Source organism: Naegleria gruberi (assembly GCF_000004985.1).
Source record: "Naegleria gruberi genomic scaffold NAEGRscaffold_29, whole genome shotgun sequence".
NCBI classification, from domain to species: domain Eukaryota; phylum Heterolobosea; class Eutetramitea; order Acrasida; family Naegleriidae; genus Naegleria; species Naegleria gruberi.
In genome coordinates this window covers 354914-376119 of record NW_003163298.1, presented here as the reverse complement: position 1 = coordinate 376119, position 21206 = coordinate 354914, and the positions used below count along the sequence as shown (strand labels likewise).

The 21206-nt window shown below is 32.9% G+C and overlaps 5 protein-coding genes across 5 annotated transcripts; 4 read left to right on the top strand and 1 right to left on the bottom strand.

Moving 5' to 3' along the window:
- Positions 1–553: 553 nt before the first annotated feature.
- Positions 554–1852, top strand: NAEGRDRAFT_58293 (uncharacterized protein; the record flags this gene model as incomplete). Its single annotated transcript, XM_002676250.1, has 1 exon — positions 554–1852. The coding sequence occupies one exon, from the start codon at positions 554–556 to the stop codon at positions 1826–1828; it is 1275 nt and encodes a 424-aa protein (XP_002676296.1). The 3' UTR covers positions 1829–1852.
- Positions 1853–3787: 1935 nt separating this feature from the next.
- NAEGRDRAFT_68595 (uncharacterized protein) lies at positions 3788–4609 on the bottom strand (the record flags this gene model as incomplete). Its single annotated transcript, XM_002676162.1, has 1 exon — positions 3788–4609. The coding sequence occupies one exon, from the start codon at positions 4607–4609 to the stop codon at positions 3788–3790; it is 822 nt and encodes a 273-aa protein (XP_002676208.1).
- A 2549-nt stretch (positions 4610–7158) lies between these two features.
- On the top strand, positions 7159–9702 carry NAEGRDRAFT_49762 (uncharacterized protein; the record flags this gene model as incomplete). Its single annotated transcript, XM_002676249.1, has 3 exons — positions 7159–8023; positions 8272–9124; positions 9534–9702. The coding sequence occupies 3 exons, from the start codon at positions 7159–7161 to the stop codon at positions 9700–9702; spliced, it is 1887 nt and encodes a 628-aa protein (XP_002676295.1).
- A 7737-nt stretch (positions 9703–17439) lies between these two features.
- Positions 17440–18164, top strand: NAEGRDRAFT_36959 (protein kinase; the record flags this gene model as incomplete). Its single annotated transcript, XM_002676248.1, has 2 exons — positions 17440–17797; positions 17847–18164. The coding sequence occupies 2 exons, from the start codon at positions 17440–17442 to the stop codon at positions 18140–18142; spliced, it is 654 nt and encodes a 217-aa protein (XP_002676294.1). The 3' UTR covers positions 18143–18164.
- Positions 18165–18891: 727 nt separating this feature from the next.
- NAEGRDRAFT_68592 (uncharacterized protein) lies at positions 18892–20961 on the top strand (the record flags this gene model as incomplete). Its single annotated transcript, XM_002676247.1, has 4 exons — positions 18892–19939; positions 19992–20240; positions 20296–20861; positions 20920–20961. The coding sequence occupies 4 exons, from the start codon at positions 18892–18894 to the stop codon at positions 20959–20961; spliced, it is 1905 nt and encodes a 634-aa protein (XP_002676293.1).
- Positions 20962–21206: the final 245 nt, after the last annotated feature.

Here is a 21206-nt window from a genome sequence, read left to right as displayed (position 1 = left end):
TTTGGTATTTAAATATTTGGATGATAATGGTAACGAAATTTCAATCACTTACAAAGAGGCGTCCGAATATGAGAGTTTTAAGAAACCAAAAGAGATTAAAACACTCGTTCATATTTTTCTTTTTTAAAAAAATCTTAAGTGGTTTTCCTTACTTCTTTGAAGAGGTGTGTAAGGCTCAACCTATCTTTTCATCTCGTGATAATTAACAACATAAAATTCCAGCAAGTTGCTGCGGCCCTTCAAGTCAAATTCATCATCTCTTCAAGCAGGAGAATATTTCCGATACAATAACGCCACAACCCTATCAATTTGTATCCCTATAGGCAGCATGATACAACAGAAGAGGAAACCGAAACAAGTTAGTCAAACAACCAATTAGGTTCAAAAAAAACAAACACATAAGCCTTTCGTTTTTTACAGTAGGCTTCAATCTCTCAAATTGATTAAAAGATTGTGAGGACGACCACAAGTTTTAATACTCGACTCGATACAAGGAATAGGATTCTCTACATATAGTACAACAAGATAAATAATATATTGAAGGCTTCGGAAAATGTTCATTGCCAATAAGAAAGTACATGGTTGTAAGCTTGGAGCCAAATGGATGATATTGACCAAAGGGCAACAAAAACAAACCTATCATCACTATTACTCATATTTTAATATGGTCAATCAGGGTACTGAAGCAAGTATGCAAAATGCAGCATCTGCTCCAATTGCAGAAACTGTTTCTCACTTGGTAGTTGGTGGTGGCTCTGGGTTTTTGGGCAAACAATTGTTAAAGCAAGTGATTACTCCAACTGATAAGGTGCCCTACTCGGAAAAGTTAATGAACATTTCTCAAGTGACTGTCATTTCGAGAAATCCAGAAGAAACAAGGAAATTACTTGAAAAGGAGTTACCACAAAGTAAATGGGAAAGAAAGAATTCCATTCAGATAAGTGTTAAAAATTGGAAGGAAAATGAGAGTACATTCCTCTTTAATCATCAAGTTTGTGAAGAAAAGGATACATTTGGAAATGATAAAAAGGTTGCAGCAATTAATTTGAGTGGTGTATCAATTGGAAAACAAAGTTGGACTCCAAAATTCAAACAGGAAATCTTAGATTCAAGAACTGCCACAACAATTGATTTGATTAATTATTTGAATTCATTCGGAGATAGTGCCAGTACATTTATTGGCACATCAGCTGTTGGATTCTATCCTTGCACTTCAGATCCAAATGCTGAAACACCAATTTATACTGAATATAATTGCCCATCACCAGCTAATAACCCTCTTGGTGAAGTGACAGGTGCAGTTGAAAATGCCATCTGCAATACACAAGCAGACAATATCAAACAAAGAATAATAATGAGACCAGGAGCCATAGTAGGAAAAGGAGGTGGTGTTCTCAAAGAAATGACAATACCTTACCTTGGAATTGCTGTTCCAATAGTTTTTGGAAATGGTTTACAACCATTCAGTTGTATACATCTTGTTGATGCTGCTAACATGTACATTCACGCTTTATATACTAATTTTAATAATTATTACTCACAAAAATCGAGTGAAAAAGTAATCATTTACAATACTGTCATGCCAGACATGATCACATTCCAACAATTTTCAGCTAGATTGAATCTCAAGACAAATATAATACCCTTCCCAATGATTCCATTCCCTTACTCACTAGTATCTAAATTATTCGGCAATGAAAGATCTCAATTATTATGTGAAGGTCAATACGTCCTTCCAACAAGGTCGATACAAGAAAATTTCCAATTCCAATATCCAACCCTACATTCAATGATTGATGAAGTTACAACATTCAATCCTAATATGTAAATACATCTTCCTCACAATATTTATAAAAACTTAAAATACTTCTTCTAAATAATCTGAACATCATGTGAAAAGATCTTTGATAATGTCAAAAACAACAACAATCCTCGACGTAAAGTAACAACAGGTTAATTTGTGCATTAGGCCAAATGTACACATCGACTACTTATGAATTCCTTTCCAAGATCTTGAATTCTATTGAATTGTTGCATCTTATCCCCATTACTTCTCTCAATTCCCTTCCGCTTAATCCTCAACAATTTATCCTCCAATGATGGAATGTTTGCTTATTTCTCAAACAGCACTTGTCCTTTTCCATTACGGTGCCCTTCTAAAAAATCATTTGACATGTATTGTTCTCGAAATTTCCAAAAGTGTTCATGCTTAAGCAATAATAAAACACAATCTAGATTGTTGAAAACTTTTTCGACTGCAGTAGAAATCTGTTAAAAACAACTGCGACACAATAGAATTACAAAAAGCAAAAAAATGCTCAAACAAACAATTGTAGTAATTTTTCTAAGCTGCTTGCTTTTCTGCTCTACCTTCTTAGAAGCAAAGTTTTCTCCAAGCGATGCTCAAGCTATCCAAGATGCTGCCTTTACAGTGTCATCGGGTTTTGCTGCTAGTAGTATTATGTTTCCAGGTGGAAACATATCAAGTTTGTTCTCTGGAAATGGTGATGCAACCACTAAGGTTCGTATTGGTGATTTGACCAAATTGAACAAAAATTTGGTAAAAATCGTCAGGCAAAAAATCACATTTTTACGAAATTTTTTATTAAAAAAATTAATTATTCATCATTAAGAAGTTTGAATAGTAATTCTTTCAATTTTGAGTTTTTCTCGGAATTACCTGGGGTTCTATAATGTAAATTCCTGGTTGAACCAATTAATTTCAATAAAGTGTTTTTTTCCTCTGTTTGGTTTAATTTATCCATTAATTTGTTAATCATCATTTTTAATTCGAAATCCATTTCATTGTCGATCATATTATTGACATGATGCAACACACTCATCATCGTGTTGTTATGGAGGTTAATAGGACCATTGTTTGTATTGTTGTTACAATTATTATAATTATTATTTGCATAATTATTTAAATTATTATTATTTGCATAATTATTAAAATTGTTATTATTTGGATAATTATTAAAATTGTTAGTATTATTATTTGGATAATTAGTAAAATTGTTATTAGCATTTGGATGATAGTTGTTATTAGAATTGAAATTGTTCCATAAATTATTTCTATTATTATTTAAATAATTATTTGAAATATTGTCATTGGTATTCCAATTATTATAATTATTATGACTATTCATATTATTGTATTTATTTGCACTGAAATTATTTGAATAATTATTAGAATTATCATTGCTTAAATGATGATTGTCAAAATTATTATTATAATTCAAAAAATTATTTCTATTGTTTGAATTGTAAATTGATACATTTTCATAATTATTGGGATTGTAATTATTGTTAAAATTATTATTAATTGAATTGAAATTGTTTCTGTTGTAACAATTTTGTTCCGTATTAGTATTTGAATTAAAAATAAAATTATTTGAATTATGTGAGTTATTTAAGTCAATAACATTATCATAATTATTATAATTATTATTACCATAATTTTTGATATTATTAGTATTATTATAATTTAAATTATTGTTATTATTATTATTAAATTTGTTGTTACTGAAAATATTTCTATTATTAGTATTTGGATTTGTATTTAAATTTTCATCATATTTGATTAAAGTATTATTTAAATTATTATTTGAATTATCATCATAATTATTGGAATTATTTTTTAATTTGGTTGGTTTGGTGACTGATTTGACTGAGCTGTTACTAATAGTATTTGAATTTAAATTAGGTTTAGAATTATTGGACAAAATATCTGAAAATAAAATGTCATCATCATCCACTGAAACAGTCTCGGACTTTTTTGGCCTTCCTACTTTACCTGTTGATTTTCTTGTTGTTGTTTTTTTTTGGCTACTCTTGGAGAAACCTCTTTTTCTTCTTCTTCTGATTCAGATTTTTTACTTGATTTTCTAGTTGATTTTTTTCTGGCTACTCTTGGAGGTGGTTCTTCTTCTTCAGATTCGGAATTAGATTGTTGTTCTTGTTCAAGTACATGTTCTTCTTCTTCTGTTTTTTTCTTTTTAGATGATCTTGTTTCATATTTTCTACCTTCATTCTTGGAGGAGGTATCAACAGAATTGCTTTTGGAATTTTTTTTGGTTGGTTGTTCATTTAATTTAATAATTCTTGTTTTAAATGTTTTTACACTCTTATCATTCTCGTCAACCAATTCCAACCACTCGTGATCAAGATCAGTGGTTTTACTGAAATCCGTTTCTAAAATTCCACACACCTTAAATGACTTTTTTAATTTTTTAATTCCTAAAATGTAAAATAATGATGAAATGTTGGATTTTTTAAATCGTACAACAGATTCACTGATTAGTTGGTTTCCAGTATTCTTGATAGTAATGCTTTTAAAGAGATCAGTTGGTTTTCCCTTAATATTTACAGGGTCCCCTAATTTGTAATAGGTTTCAAAGGAGTTCTCATCTTCTGAATTTTGCTTGTTAGTTGTTTGCTCCGGAATTTTAGATGAATCGGGTGTCGATTCATGAACATCAATTGTTGATTCAGAAGTACTAGTGGACGATGGTAAATTATTGTTGGATTTTGATGATGAAATATTATCACCAACAACATTTTCTTGTATTTCGTTACTTGTTGATTGTGATGATTCACTTGAAGACATTTTTTTTAGTCAATTTTAATGCCTTATTAAATAAACATCTTTGAAAATTAAATTGTATTCGGAATTTAATGATGAATCATTTTTCACAAAAATTGCATTGCTTTTCGGCTGAAAATATTTACCAAATAATTGTCCAATTGTTTTTGGTTTTAAATTATATACTTTAAGAGAATAAATCAATTATTGTGATTTTCTTGTATTTTAATTTTCTTAATTAGTCAAAAATATTTCCAAAAAAAATGTCTGCAAGTGAATTACTTTCATACTTTCAACAGGACAATGATGATAATAATTATCAAGATTTTAATAACTCGGAATTAGAGGATGAATCACCAATTAATCTTTATTTAAAATTAAATCGTGATAAAAATATTAATAATAATACTAATTCATCAGAGATTGCCAATATTAATACAAAACCAAAACGTACATACAAATCAACAAAACGAAGATTAAGATCACCAGAGGAAAAATTAGGAAAAAAATCAAAACAATTATTGAATGATAATGCGATTTCCTCATGTATCTTGAAAAATTGTTGCGTTAAGCATTGCAATACTAATTTTACAATTTCGGAAATAACTGAAAAAAGAACATTCTATGCAGGATTGAAGGAAAAAGACAAGTTGAAATTTGTTGGAAATATTACACAACACTCAAACAACTATACAATTAACGGAAAACCTGTTTGTGAAATAATGTTCAAAAATATTTATGGTATTTCTTCATATAAATTGAAAAAATCCAAAAAGACTGATTTATCTAAAATTGACGAACAACATTCACCAATTAAGGAAGATAGTGAAAAGCTCACAAATTTTAAATCTTGGTTTTCAGTATTCGCAGAAAACTTTGCTGAACCATTACCTAATGCAAATGAAATGCACATTACTGGTTTCAATACTTGGAAACCAATATATGAAATATATGTCTCATCACAAGAAGGTGCTTACTATAGGTTGGATACTTTTAAAAGACAAGCAAAAAACTTATTTCCCAATATTAAATTACCAAAAAATACTAGATTAGGAAAATGTGATGAGTGTGCTAGATTAAATAATTTAAAGAGATCAACAAATGAAGTTGAGCAAGAAAAAGCAAAAAAAGCAAGAGCCAAACATATTAATGAATGTTGTGGAGAAAGATTTGTTTTTAAAAAAAAAATAGAAAAAGCAATAGCTAATCCAAACAAGTATTTATCTATAATAATTGATGGTGCACAAGCAACACCATATCCAGTAATTGCCAATGCTACTAAAAATAGTAATGCTGTTAAAAAATTAAACATATCAAATTATGGACTAATTTCACATGGAAGAAAATATCAGATTAAATTAAAACTTCCTAATTGTGAAGGTGGAGCCAATTTGGCACTAACAGTTCTGTATGAATATTTATATAATTTAAAAAAAGAAAAAGGAAATTTACCATCAATTCTGTATTTACAAGCAGACAATTGCTCAAAAGAACTCAAAAACAAGTACGCTGTAGCATTCGCAGGTTTATTAGTTAGTTTGGGGTGGGTAAAAAAAGTAATTATTGGCACCATGATTGTTGGACATACTCATACTGATATAGATCAATTTTTTTCAATTCATTCAATTTATTTTCAAAATAATTCATGTCATAGTCCTCTTGAATTTATTGAAAAAAAGAAAGAAATTTATTCTAAAAATGTTCCTGAAATATCATTTTTAGAAAGAATGTTTGATTTTAAATCCTTATTTAAAGATAATGTCAATACATTTAAAGGAATTTCTGATTTTCATGGATTTAAAATTAAAATGGAAAATGACAAACCTGTTTTGCAAGTTCGTGAATTTAATTATGATAATTCTAAATGGGTAGGATTGAATGGAAAGGATGGAGTTATTGAAATATTTAGAAATAATGTTGTACCTAACAATGTTCCTGACATTATCACACCACCAGCTTTCGAATTAGATTTATTAAAAGGATTAAACAAAATCAAATCAATGCTTGCAGATGCAACTTGGAAATGGTATGAAGATTATTTTATAGAAAAAACAAAGTCTTTATTTTCCAATGAAACCAATTTGGATTTTTGGTTGACAGAAAATTCAATTTCGAATAACTCTGTCACCATTAATGAAGAAACCACTAGAAGAAGTAGAATTCAAATTTCATCTCATGATTACTTTGTTCCTGATAAGAAAAAACAATTTCTAAAACATTTACAATTGGAAACACTGGTTGCATTTAAAACTCAAATGAGCCAAGATTATTATGAGGTTGGAAAATATTTATTGTATTATGATGAGAGAATTCATCTCTCTGTGCTCCAATGGAATGATGAGTCAAAAGAATTTGAGGATTTTGGAGTTCAAAATAGAAATACACGTATTCCACCTTCAAATGTGTTGTTGTATGGTTTTTCGTTTACAGATGAAGGAAAGGAGAGAGAATCAGTATTCAAAAAATTGAAAGAAATTTTGGCAAATAAAAAAAAATAGAAAAATCGCATTTTAATTCCATGGTTGCTTTTTACGAAATTTTCGTTATTGTTGGTTGCTACTCAAATGTTCAGAATGAGAGATGCTGGAAAGTTGAAACTCGATGATGCTCTCACTAGTACATTCTCCAAGTTTCCAATTTCCTCTGTTACTTTGAGACAATTGTCCACACACATGAGTGGTCTCGGAAGACAAGCTCCTTGCAAACTATTTGATTGTAATCTTTCTAATGATGAAGTTGTTAAGGCAATGGCTGCTTCTGGTCTTCCTGGACATTCTTCAGTTGTACATGAACCATACTCTGTACCAGTTTATTCTGACTTTGGTTATTGTTGGTTGAGTCAAGCTCTTGCTAAAATTAATGGTCAATCCGTCTCTTCTAATCTTAAGGATGTAATGAAAAGTGCCTCCATGTCCAACTCTGGTCTCGTCTCTGATCTCCTCACTGTTTCCACTCATGTTGCTCCTAGCTATGCTGGCAATGCCACTATCACATTCGATTCTGAATTAAAGTCTGGTTGGTGTGAAGGTTCCATGGATGCTTACTCTACATTGCAAGATTTGACCTATTATGCCTCCTCAATCTTGAATGATGAAAGTATTCTTACTCGTCAAACTGTTCGTGAATTTTTCACTCCTCAATATATTTCTCCAGACGCTCAAAATGCAACTGGTTTTGCCTTTGAAATGAGTCACGATAGCAAGTATAACGTATGGAAGAGATCTAAGAGAGGAAGCGTTCTCGGATTTTCTACTCACATGATCTTTGTTCCAGAATACAAGTTTGCAATCATTTCAATTTCTTCCAATAGAGATGTCTTTGCTACATATATTGCTGAACAAATTTATGCTAAGGCTGTTGGAACACTTATGAGTCAATATGTTTCTGTCATGCCAGCATTTGTTTTACCTCCAGCTCAAGATCAAGCCAAGTACCAAGGTACCTATTTGTGTAATGCTGATGGAACCAATGCCACTTTGTATTATCAAGATGGTCAAACTATTATGAACATTAATTTGGGTGGAAATTATGTTAATTTTGATTTGGATTACCAACCAAATAATGCTTTCATTATTAGAGATATTCAAGAAGCTGCATATATCGATTCTTTGACATTGTTTAAGGGAGGTTACGGAAATGAAGTTCTTAGATTCTCAAATGTGGCAACTTGTACTTCTGGATGCCAGGTCTTGATTGGTTCGTTGCTTACACTAAGATAAGTTCTGATGTCAATCCAAAGGCAAGTGCTAGATCTCTCAAGTCTCAAGTCAGAGTATTGAAGGCATCTGATGCAAACCCTAAATGTAACATTCTTCCAAGATCTGCAGAAATTGATGTTTCAACTCTTCAATCTGCTTTAACAGAACTCAAGAATAATATGGTTAAATCTATTTTGGTTGACAATGGTGTAAAGAATGGATCCGGAATTATTCTTGCCAAATATAGAGATACTGTTGTTATGAACCAAGGTGTTGGTCAAGTTGGTACTAAGGGTAAGGAAACTGAAACTCCAACTGCCGATTCCATCTTTAGAGTTGCCTCTGTCACTAAAGTTTTTACCAGTATGGCTGCTTTGATTGCTCAAGAATTGGGTCTTATTAAGAGTATTGATGAACCAATCACTAACTATGTTAAAGACTTTCAATATACTAACAAGTACTTTACGACAGCAACTAACAAGATTACTTTCAGACAATTAATGAGTCACGGTGCTGGTTTGTCTAGAACTTCTCCTTGTGATCCATATAATTGCAGTATGACTTTTGATGAATACAGAAAGACCACAGTTGACTTGTTGCAATTTATGGCTCCATCCATAAGTGATCGTTATTACAGTAATGTTGACTTTACCATTTTGGGTGGAGTTCTTGAATTGATTACAGGTAAATCATTCAGAGAATTCTGTAAGACTAACATTTTCGACAAGTTGGGCATGACTAACACTGGATTTGATTACTCTTCTGATATTCTTTCCAAGATGGTTGTTGGTAGAGATCCAGATTATTTGACCATGTTGTTGGCCCAAGAGTGGCATGTACAGTACTGCTAATGATATGTTAAAATTCTTCTCTTGTTTCACCTATAGCTCTCTTAACAATGCCACTGCGTGCCCTGTTCCAATTTCAAAGGATGCCATGAGACAATTCATCATGCCAACCTTCTTGGCTAACGATGCTACATTCACCATTGGTTTGGGTGCTTTTGAAACCATGTATGATGACAAAAATAACTTGTTCTACTTGACCAAGGGAGGTTCTGTTTACGGCTACAATGCCAAACCATTGGTTGTTCCAGAACTTGATTTTGTAATGATCACTTTGGCTTCATTGAACTCTCCAGTTGCTAACAATATTGCTCTCAAGAATGCCCCAATTATTTTCACTCCAATCATTGAACAACTCCGTAAGAGTGTTGCTACCCCAGCTTATCCTGGTGCTCTCTTGGAAAGAATTCAAGGTTCTTACACTGGTTATATGTCATCATGGTTTGCCAATGGTACTATTGTCCTCTCTAATGCCACCCAAAATCTTGGACCATCAACTGTTATTAAGGGAATTCTCTTGGAAAATGAATTGTCGTTCGATGTTGTTCCAGTTAGTCAAAATGGAAAGGTCTAACCATGAAGATTAAGATCAATTTGGATATTGATTGTGCTACTAGTACATTCTCTGGATTTATGAATGCTCCAATGGTTGTTGACTTGTCTGCTGCAGCTCAATTTTGGTAACAAATTCATTTCCCTCACTCCTACACCTGAAAAGAGTACTCCTACACCTAATCCTGTAATGAGTATTCCTAATAATGTACATAATACTTCCCTCTCTCCTACTCCTGTAATGAGTTTTTCTGCTCCAATTTTCTCTAGTCTCTTTGTTGTCCTTTTAGTCATTGCCTCCATTTTCCTTTTGTAAACCAATGTTTTAATAATTCCATCACTGAATAACCGTTTCGGGTGTGTCCACTCCAATCCTTTCATTCACTCCATCATTCATCTTACAAATAATTGTATCACCATCAACAACTCTCACTACATGAATACTCAATAGATGATTGAAGATGATTAGTTGTGTAGTCTTGGAATGAATCAGGTTGTCATCAATATTATATCAAGTTGTGAAATTCACCAAATGGTGCAACACTGACAATAAATATGTTGTTAATAAGCAATTTAAATAGTAGTAATCGAAGAAAGTTTTGAAGATGATGAAGTACATGTTGAGATGTGATTTTATGTTGAAAATAATAATTAAATATTACTAAATAACATAATTACTGAAAACGATTAGGAAAATTAGCAGAAGCAATTTTATCCAAAATGGACCATGCTGAACAATGCTAGATTAAAAGTTTTCCAAATTATCAAGCAGTGATGATGATTTTAGTGAAAATGTTCGCTTCCCCTAAAATATTAATTTTCACAAATATTAATACTATTAGAATAATGATAAATAATATAGTGATGGTTATTGAAAGATCAGATAATGATCTAAATCTTGAATTTTTCAAAATAATAATTTCCAAATCATGATGTACATTCCATCAAATTCCATAACCTACTATGACCACTACTATTCAAATAATGTCTAGATGATGCAGTTGAAATTCTCCAACTTTCAAAACCGCGGCTCCAACAACCTGTCACCCTAGTGATTTTGTTTGTCGGTTGAAAGAATCAGCTTTTACTTTTTCAGACTCCCAGGACTGAGACAGAGAGAAATTTCCATCATATAAAAAACATGCCTCTTTCACATCGCTCTCACACACGCATGGACAGGCATGTGTCCGTACACAATCTGGTTGTAGTTCCCTTCATTCTATTGCTAGCAGTTGTGTTTGTTTTGACATGTGTTGAGAGTCATTGTTCGGTGCCAATTTTTAACATGACAACTTTGGCAGGTGGCGGCAATGTTGTTGGAGATAATCTACCAGCAACTGCCTCTTCATTAAAAGGACCATCTGGTATTGCAATTACACCTAACACAATTTATCCAATGTACATTTGCGATACATCAAACAATAGAATTAGAAAGATTGACTCAACTGGAAAGATCACAACAATTGCTGGCAATGGCGTGGCAAATAGTTTCTCAGGAGATGGTGGTCCAGCTGTCAATGCTGCAATTAATCAACCTAGAGGCATAATTTTGATGAATAATGGTGACATTGTATTTACTGATACTGGAAATCACCGTATTAGGAAAATTTATGTGAATGGTACAATTACAACAATTGCTGGAACTGGAGTAGCAGATGTTTCTGGGGATGGAATTGCTCTTCTAACCAAGTTGAGTAGTCCAAGTGGTATTACAATTAATCCAGCAAATACAGAGATTTATTTTGCAGATACTGGTAATCATATAATTCGTAAAATAACTCAATTGGATAGCACTCCAATGGTGATTAGAGTAGTTGGTATTGCTGGTATGAGTGGATCAAGTGACATGACTCAACCACCATTAAATTTGAAATTGGCTTCACCGTATGGAGTATTCTTCTCAAGTGATGATTACAATCTCTATTTTTCTGATACTAATAATGATCGAGTTTGTAAACTGTCTTCCAATACTGTATCTGAAGTCGTTGGTAATAGCGATTTAATAAGACCTCAAGGGTTGACTATTGCAAGTGGATACATGTATATTTGCAATTCACTTGGTCACACAATCAGGAGAAAAAACATTATTCAAAGTCCCTATCTCATTACTGAGTTTGTGGGTGTTAATTTACAACCAGGTTTTAATGATGGGTCGGCTGCCACAAATTGCATTTCAAATCCATCAAATGTTGTGTATGGCGATGGAAATATTTACATTGCTGACCTGGGAAATAATAGAATAAGAAAGGCAACAGTGTCTGATGGACAAGCATCCACCATTTCAACTATAGCAGGTACAAGTAGTCAACAATTTGGTAGTGGAATACCTGCTCTTTCTGCCTTCCTTTCAAAACCAACAAGTGTTTATTATTTGAATGGAGTGTTGACACTTGCTGATTCCAATAGTTATGCAGTGAGAAGTATTGATCTCTCCTCCAAAATAATTACCAATCTTGCAGGTATCATTGGTCAAACAACTTCATCCAGTGCAACTAGTACCACTGGTCCTGTTATTACCACTCCAAACTATGGCTTACAACGACAGGTCGATTCTAAAATATTCTTTCTGGAGAATAATTGTGCTGTGAAGAGAGTGGATTCTGGATACACAGTTTCTCTTATTGCAGGTTCTTGTACAGGAGGTCCAATTTCATCACCAACAACCTATAACCTAGCTAGTTTCACTAGTAATCATTTCGTCATGATTAATGACCCCAACAAAGTCATTATTTACTTGACAGATTATTTACACAATATGATTCTTAAAATTGATGGTTTGGATGTTTATATTATTGCTGGAACAGGGAGTGCAGGATATTCAGGAGATGGAAATTTGGCAGTCAATGCCAAATTAAATGGTCCTGATGGAATAGCATTATATTCTGGAGCTCTGTATTTTACTGAGAATATCAATCATGTAATTCGTAAAATTGATTTACAAAGTGGAATTATTTCAACAGTGGCAGGTAATGGTATTGCTGGTTTTTCAGGAGATGGAGGAAGTGCCTTGTCAGCTTCGTTAAACAAGCCTGGCGCCATAGAAGTGACCTCGACAGGTGACTTGATTTTCATTGATAAGGAAAATCAGAGAATTAGAAAGGTTACTAATGGTAAGATTTCAACTCTTGCAGGAACAGGATCTAAAGGAAGCTCTCCAGATTTCATGGCTGCTCTCAATACTCAATTCAGTGATCCTGAAGGATTAGCATTAGGAAATTCTGGTGAAATCTACATTGCAGATACTGGAAATAATGTTATTCGACTCATGTCTTTCCAATCTTGTGGAAGTAGCCAGAAATACTTTAACAGTACAAGCTTGGAATGTACATGTTACAATACAAATTATTATGGAGCTAATTGTGAAGAATTTGATTGTTATGGAGTCAATTACCAGGCCACAAATGTTTGCTCAGGTGGAGGAACATGTCAATCTCCAAACTATTGTAACTGCACAGCTCTTTACAATGGCACTAATTGTGAACAGTTTGATTGTTTTGGAATTAGAAATACCAACCCATCTGTTTGTTCCTCTCATGGAAGTTGCATTAAACCAAACAATTGTTCATGTGTGGAGGGATATTTTGGAAGTGCATGCATGAATTTCACATGTTTTGGTATGGCAGTTTCCAACTCTTCAGTTTGTTCTGGAAGAGGTCAATGTACAGCTTACAATAATTGTTCCTGTCCATTTGGATACTATGGCAATGAGTGCGAATTATATAATTGTAATGGAATTGTGAAAACATCTCCAGGTGTATGTTCTGGACACGGTGTCTGTAACTTTTACAATAACTGTACATGTTCAATAGGTTATTTTGGTGCTTTTTGTGATGATTTTACTTGTGCTGGTCAATCTGTTGGAGTTAGTGTTTGTCAAAACAACGGAACATGTGATGGACCTGGTGATTGTAAATGTCCAAAAGAATGGGGTGGTAGTAGATGTGAATTTTTAAAATGTTACAATGTACTTTCGTCTAATACTTCATACATTTGTTCAGGTAATGGTCAATGTAGCTCCTATGATAACTGCACATGTAATCAGGGCTGGAAAGAGAAGGATTGTTCCTTGACTTCATGTTTTGGAATTCTATCCAATTCTAGCTCTGTATGTTATGGAAGAGGTAAATGTCAAGCTCCAAATCAATGTAATTGTAACACGGGATATGGAGGCGAGGAATGTCAACACAGCAATTGTTTTGGTCTCTATTCCAATAATTCAAATGTTTGCTCATCGAGAGGTAGCTGTATTGGAATTGATAATTGTTTATGTAATGAAGGATTTGCTGGAAACAAATGTCAACATCATCATGTCCTTCTAGATGTTCCTAATGCTTTAATCTATTCTCCATTCAGTAACATTCTCAATATTTCAAAACAAGCAGGTAGTATTTTCTCATGTGATCAAATTATGAATTTGGACGAACAGTCAAGATTTGGTGAGAAGGATTTTGTTCAATGCTTGTGGACTAGTTCTTATTTCAAGATTTTACTCGGATATGATCACTCAATTGTACATGGATCAATAATTTTACTTGATTCTGATAGCAGATATAACATTTCATTGATGGTCAACTCAACTGAATCTTTAAACATTATGAAAGGAAGAAGTTTTGTTTCCTCAATCAATGATTTACTCACCACTCTCCCACCAAGTCAAGATTTGATTGTTAGATCCAACACAGATGACTATTACCATTCCTTCAAACGAGTTCAACGTGTGTGGACATGTGAAAATTGTCCTCAAACTATTTCATCCCATCTTTTACAATATAACAACAAGTCAATTATCAACATTCCAATTTCCTTGTTAAATACCATTCCATTGGATGCCTCTTATCTGAAAGTACTCACTTTGAAACTTGATTCAGTCAACTTGTTAAATTATGCAACTAGTTCAAGAGATATTACAAGAGTTCAACCAAATCTCAAGAGTTTACCACCTTCTTTCACTTGGTTTGGAGATAATGTTAAGGATGCTCCATTTTCATGTGTTGGACATAATTGTATTGTAGAATCTAGCTTGAATTCATTGAATAGTTCCATTTCGTATACTTTTTCTGGATTTTTCAGTCTTTTAAATGCTGAAGTTTTTCAAAAGCAAATGTTTAGATTAGTCAACATTTATAATAATGAACTAATTGATAGTGAATACAATTCTAATGCACAAGTAGTTGGATTACACTTGAAAACATATGAAAGTTTATCACTTCCATACTATTTCAATTACAAAACATTTGACAGATTGGATCATGTCTTGACACAAGTCAATAGAACACATTCTATTAGAAATGGAGCCATTACTATAACATTTGAAAATGATGATCCATTCATTACGACATTTACTATTAAGGATTATTTCACTTATTCTTATTCATGTTTCCAAGTTGATCCTTTGACCAAGTTGACCATTTCTTCAAATTTATGTACAAGTCAAAATACTCAACAATCGTTGACTTTTAATCCAGCATCTTTGAATTTATCTGAAGGAATGTACTCTATCAATTTAATAGTTTACTATACCAACTCGTTCGTTTCAATTCCTTACAATTTCATTGGTTTTATCAAGTTGACTGATTCATCCATTCAAGCTCCAAAACTTAGTAGCCCTTATAGACCTCCTATTCATGCTAGTCATCGTCCATTGGTTTTAAAGACTCTTATTTCTTCTACTTCTAGTGTTACAACAAGTTGGAAATTGGTGGAAGGAAGATTGAATGTTGCAGTGGGTGAGAATGTGGACGAATTCTTGAGAAATAGAGAAACCATTAGAAATGTTGGTGGTAATTCTGTTACATCAGAGTTGAATATTGGAAATGAATATTTGATTGATGGTGAATTTTATTCATTTGAGTTGTCAACTTGGAATGAGTTTGGTCAATCGAATATTTCACTTTCCACAAGAATTGACAATACTCCAAGATTTTCATGTTCCTATTACAATTTAAGAAACGAAGCTGTTAATTATGCATTCGAAAGCTTCATGACCATTTCTTGTCTCAATTTACCTTCAGAACCAGTTTCGAATTATGTAATGGAAATTCATTCTCAACAAGGAGAAAGAATATCAATTCTTTCCAACACTCTAAAGAAAAACCTTGTAACCAGACTTCCACTCAGTAGAGATGGTTCAGATTTAAATCTCGTTGTAAAACTTGTCAATAGATATGGATCTATTGGAACGCTTACAAGAACAATTACAATGAAAGCTCCAAATTCGATTACAAACTCAATTTCGTCTAAACTGAATTATGTAAATGATCAATTTTATACTTTAAAAAGAGTAGAACCATTGAAGATTGAAACTGTCAATTCCATTAATTCCCTCATGTCAATTCTCCTTTTAAACGAAACTAATTTTGAAAATTTCACTGGAAGATTGTTTACCGAAACTTCCAATTCTCAAATTCAAACTCTAAACTCCAATTTGAATGAAATGCTATCACTCCTAAATAATGTACAGAGTTTGACATCCAAAGTCGATGAAAAACTTATTCAAATGGTCCTTCCAATAATTTGTGATATTTTCTCAATTCTCGATCTCACTTTACAAGATGAAAATTCCATCAATTCCATGACTGATAATCTTGTAAAGTGGCTTGATTGGACTTATTCAGGAATGGACAAATCCAAGCAGTACTATACTTCTGCATTAAGATTAACTCTATTGGACGAAACTCACTATACTGAGCTATCAAATTTACAATCTATTTTGATTAAGAGATTTTCCTCAAAATTAGAGAAACAATCACTCATTGTAGGATATCAAGTTAAATATTTATTGTTGAGTGGGTTGACTACGAATAATACATTGGGGACTTATTCACTTGAAAGTCTGGATTTGGAAACTCAATTGAATGGAAAGGAAATTTCTATAATGATTGAAGATACTATTCAAGTTTCGGCCAGTTTCCCATCCGATTTTACTTCTCAATTAAGTATTCCAAACAATGTCAAATTATTCTACAGCTCTTCATTGATCAAGAAGGATACCACACTAAATAACATTCTTGAAAATAGACCAATTTTTGAATTATCCATTTATAGTCAAGAAAGTGGAGCTCAAGTACCTGTCAGTGGCCTTACAAAACCAATTTCAATCAAGTTCAATAATTTGTTTACAAATGACAAGACAGATACTAACATTTCATGCAGTTACTATGATTCAGTGAAACAAACTTGGTCTAATTCTGGTATTTTGACTCAATCAATGACAATTGTCAAAAGAGAGGAAGGTAAACTCTATTTCAATTTGGAATGTGTCACTAATCACTTATCTCTATTCACAGTTCAAGAACTTGCTTATTATTATGCACCTAATGTTTCTAACTCAATTCCCAGATCCATTGATGATCAAACTCTTGGTATCATCCTTGGTGTTACAATTCCAGTTGTGTTGATTGCAATAATTATCATAGCTATTATTGTAGTGGTATTTTCAGTTTGTGTTTGGAAATTAAAATCTCAAAAAGCGTACGAACTTCAAACTATTCAAAATATTGAGCTTGGTCAATCAAGTGATTTCCCATCAGATGCCAGTATGTTTTTGACTCCTCTCACTAGTATCTCATCTACTGGAGGTAGCAGTCAATCCTTCAATCCACTCTCAAGATATATGGACTTGGTTAAAATTGGTCAAGGTGCCTTTGGTTCAGTATTCAAAGCTTTTGATTCCAAAACAAACACCATGAAGGCAATCAAAGTAATCAAATACACATCAACAGAGGAGTTGAATAATTTTATGAAGGAAGGAACTCAATTGATGAATATTCACCATTCAAATATTCTTAAGGTTAATGACTTTTTTATTAGTAAGGATCAATTGTTGTGTATTGATATGGACTTTTATGAATTGGGAGATTTGGTTCAATTGACCAAAGATGATTCTACATGTTCAGAACAGATATTATTGCAAATCATTTTCCAAATGTGTAGCGCTCTTGATTATATTCACAGCTCAATGAAACTCATCCACAGAGATATCAAACCATCCAATATTTTTGTAAAGAGTTTAGATAAGGATAATATTGAAATAGTTATTGCAGATTTTGGATTGGCCAAAGCAAATCAAGGTTCTACCAATAATTCATATGCTGGCACTCCTCTATTCATGTCACCTGGTAAGTAATTAAGAGATAACTGACATTAATTTTAAATTGTTTTTTAAAGAATTGGGATATGGTGGCAAGTATTTCTATAACACTGATATTTACAGTTTAGGTGTAACTATTTATCAAATAATAACTAAGGACACTTTTACATCAATTAGTCAACTCTATGTCACTAAGGATCAAAAGGAAGTTTCACAATTATTAAAGAAGAAAATGGAAGAGCCTGGTCAATATTCTCAATATATCATTGACTTGACTTTATCAATGTTGGAAAAGGACAGTGCCATCAGACCTCAAGCACAGGATATTTTGAATAATTCAGTTTTTGACCAATTAAGAAGAAGGAGAAGATGATCTAATTAAAAATTATCTTTTCAGATCTGTATTCTTTTTCGTGGATATCACTATTGAACTGATTGAAGGAGCCAACTAATGACGGAGACAATGAAGCTCAAACAAAACTAGGAGATCGATGGTGTCGAACAATCGTTTGAAATTTACATTATGAAGGAAATGGAGTTCACCAATCATACGAGAAGTCCTATAACTTACTGGAGAAATTAGCTAGTGCCAATGATAAGGATGCTCAAATTGCCTTAGGTGATATGCTTTGTGAAGAAGAAAGTGTTAGAGAAATGGCCATTTCATGGTATGAAGCCAATTTAGGGAATGATGATGCTAAAATCAAACTAGAAATGAAAAAGAAGAGAAAGAGATTAATAGAAAACCAAGGTAGAAAGAGGTAGAAAAAGAAAATAAGTTATTCCACCACTTTCGTAAAATCATTTTCAACTTGAACCGGCTCTATCTTCTATTGAGATCATATTGAAATACCCATATTCACTGCACCGAACTATTTTTCGAGTTCTCCCAACCTTTCATAGAATGAATTTTCACTCTAGGAACATTTTCATTAGATTACAACAGTGATAGAACTGGGCAGTTGTTCCACTTGAACTACAATGAGAGAGCACTTGTTATTTTTTAAGGTAACCTGTCCAAATTTATCCATACCGACCAAGAAATTAGTACTTGGAACACATAACGGCTCACTGCTTTAAATTGAACCACACAACATTCAACAATTTCAACCACATAAAAAAATGGGAAACAAACAAATTACAATTACATCATCCTCACGTAAGGTGAATGCAGACGAAGAAATTGAAAAGTTCAAAAAGACACTTGTACTAACTCGTCCAAAGAGAACGATGGCTCAAAGAAGTAGTCGACCATTTGATGAACACTCTATCGAATACAAGTTATTAGAAAAGATAATAGACGAAACTTTACAATTTGAAAAGGAAAGTGTCAGAAAGCAAACTGTGAAAAGCAAGGTTTCCCTCATCAAGAATATTCATGAAAATATCATTGGAAGTGAAGCAGTCTTTAGAACTCCATTTGAGGAAAATAGATTTCTTCCACTAACCTATTGTGATTATATTGCCTCTGGAAAACCACTCAAATTCATTGAAGATTATTTGTTTGAGGAAGTTTTACCTACCTATGCAAATACACATACTACTTCATCGTTTAGTGGATTTCAGACAACTCATTTCAGAGAGGATGCTAGGAGAATTATTGCTGAATGTGTGAATGCAAGATTGAGTGGTGGTGAAGATTCGGATGTTGTCTTATTTCAAGGAAGTGGAAGTACTTCGGCTATTTCAACATTGGTACATTGTATTGGTATTAGAGAACTAGTTCAGAATGCTAGTGGTCATGAAGAGATTCCTGTTGTGTTTATATCACCGTATGAACATCATAGTAATATTTTGCCGTGGAGAGAAGTTGGAGCCATTGTGGTGCAAATTATTGAAGACAAGTTTGGAAATGTGAATTTTGAATATTTGGAAGAATGTTTGAAAAAGTACAAGAATGGAAAACGAGTTTTGATATGTTCATTCAGTGCTGGTTCAAATGTTACCGGAGTTTTGACAGATTGTGATCGAATTTCAAAGTTAAGTCATGAATTTGGAGCATTGTGCTTTTTTGATTATGCTGGAGCAGCTCCATACGTTCCAATTGACATGAATCCAAGAAATGATCCAATGTATCAGAAAGATGCCATCTTTATTTCACCACACAAGTTTATTGGAGGCCCTGGAACACCTGGTGTTTTAGTTGCCAAGAAGAAACTATTCCAAAATAGTAAGTAGTATTGAAATTTTCCTCTAGTAGTTGACTGAAATTGTATTTCCAGAGACTCCAAATAGACCAGCTGGTGGAACTGTCTATTTTGTTGATGCCAACAATCATAGTTATACCAATATCATTGAGGAACGTGAGGAAGGAGGCACTCCAGATATTATTGGCTCAATTCGATGTGCCTTGGCATTCAAATTGAAACAAGATGTTGGAGCTGAATTGATTACAAAAATTGAGGAGAATTACAGACAGAGGGCTTTTGATTTCTTGAGTAGGAATCCAAATTTACACATTCTAGGACCAGGTCAAGAAAGCATCAATGGGAGGAGTTGATAGATTGGCCTTCTTTTCCTTTCTAGTCAAACATGGTGATTATTATTTGCACCACTCTTTCATTAGTTTACTCATGAATGATTTGTTTGGAATTCAGACGAGAAGTGGCTGTGCTTGTGCAGGTCCGTATGGAGAGGAAATTCTCGGTATTTCACAAGAGGAAGTTCACGAATTGGAGGGAGCCTTATTGGAATCGTATAAGAGTCCTATTTCACTAGTTCATTTGAAACCTGGATGGATACGATTGAATTTCAATTACTTTTTCGATGACAAGATGGTGGACTTTATACTTAATGCGATGGATTTTGTGGCCACGCATGGTTGGAAGTTTTTGCCTTATTATATTTTCAATGAAAAGACAAACGAATGGATGCACAGAAATTTCGATTCCAATTCAGCACCAATTCATGCCAATTTCACCAAGTTTTTAACACAACACAGAAAGAAGTTGACAGATGTGACTTTCCAAAATGGTCAATTGGAATTTGTTGAAAAGTTCAATCAATTATTTACCTCAGAACCAAAGAAATTACACAATTATGCCGATATTTTACAAAATGCTCAACAATTACTCGATCAGTCAGTTGAGCTAGTCAAGAATAATAACTTTACTTTGGATTTTGAGGAAGAAATTACAAAACTATTTGGAGATGAAGAAACCTATGGCTTCAAATCCAAGTACGGCCACTTGAGATGGTATTTATTACCGAGTGAAGCATTGGCTGATCTCTATGGAAAACCTCGACATCAAGTCAAAGTCTCATCTCTCATTAAGCCAAAAATGTATCCAACCAGTGATGAATATGTTTCTTCATTGATTGAGAAGGGAACTGTTTTCTTCAAACAACAATGTAAGAACTCTTCATGCAAATAAAACCAAGGTTTATCATATATTGTGATACCTTTCTGCCTGAATTTTCTTGAAGTTAACTTCTTT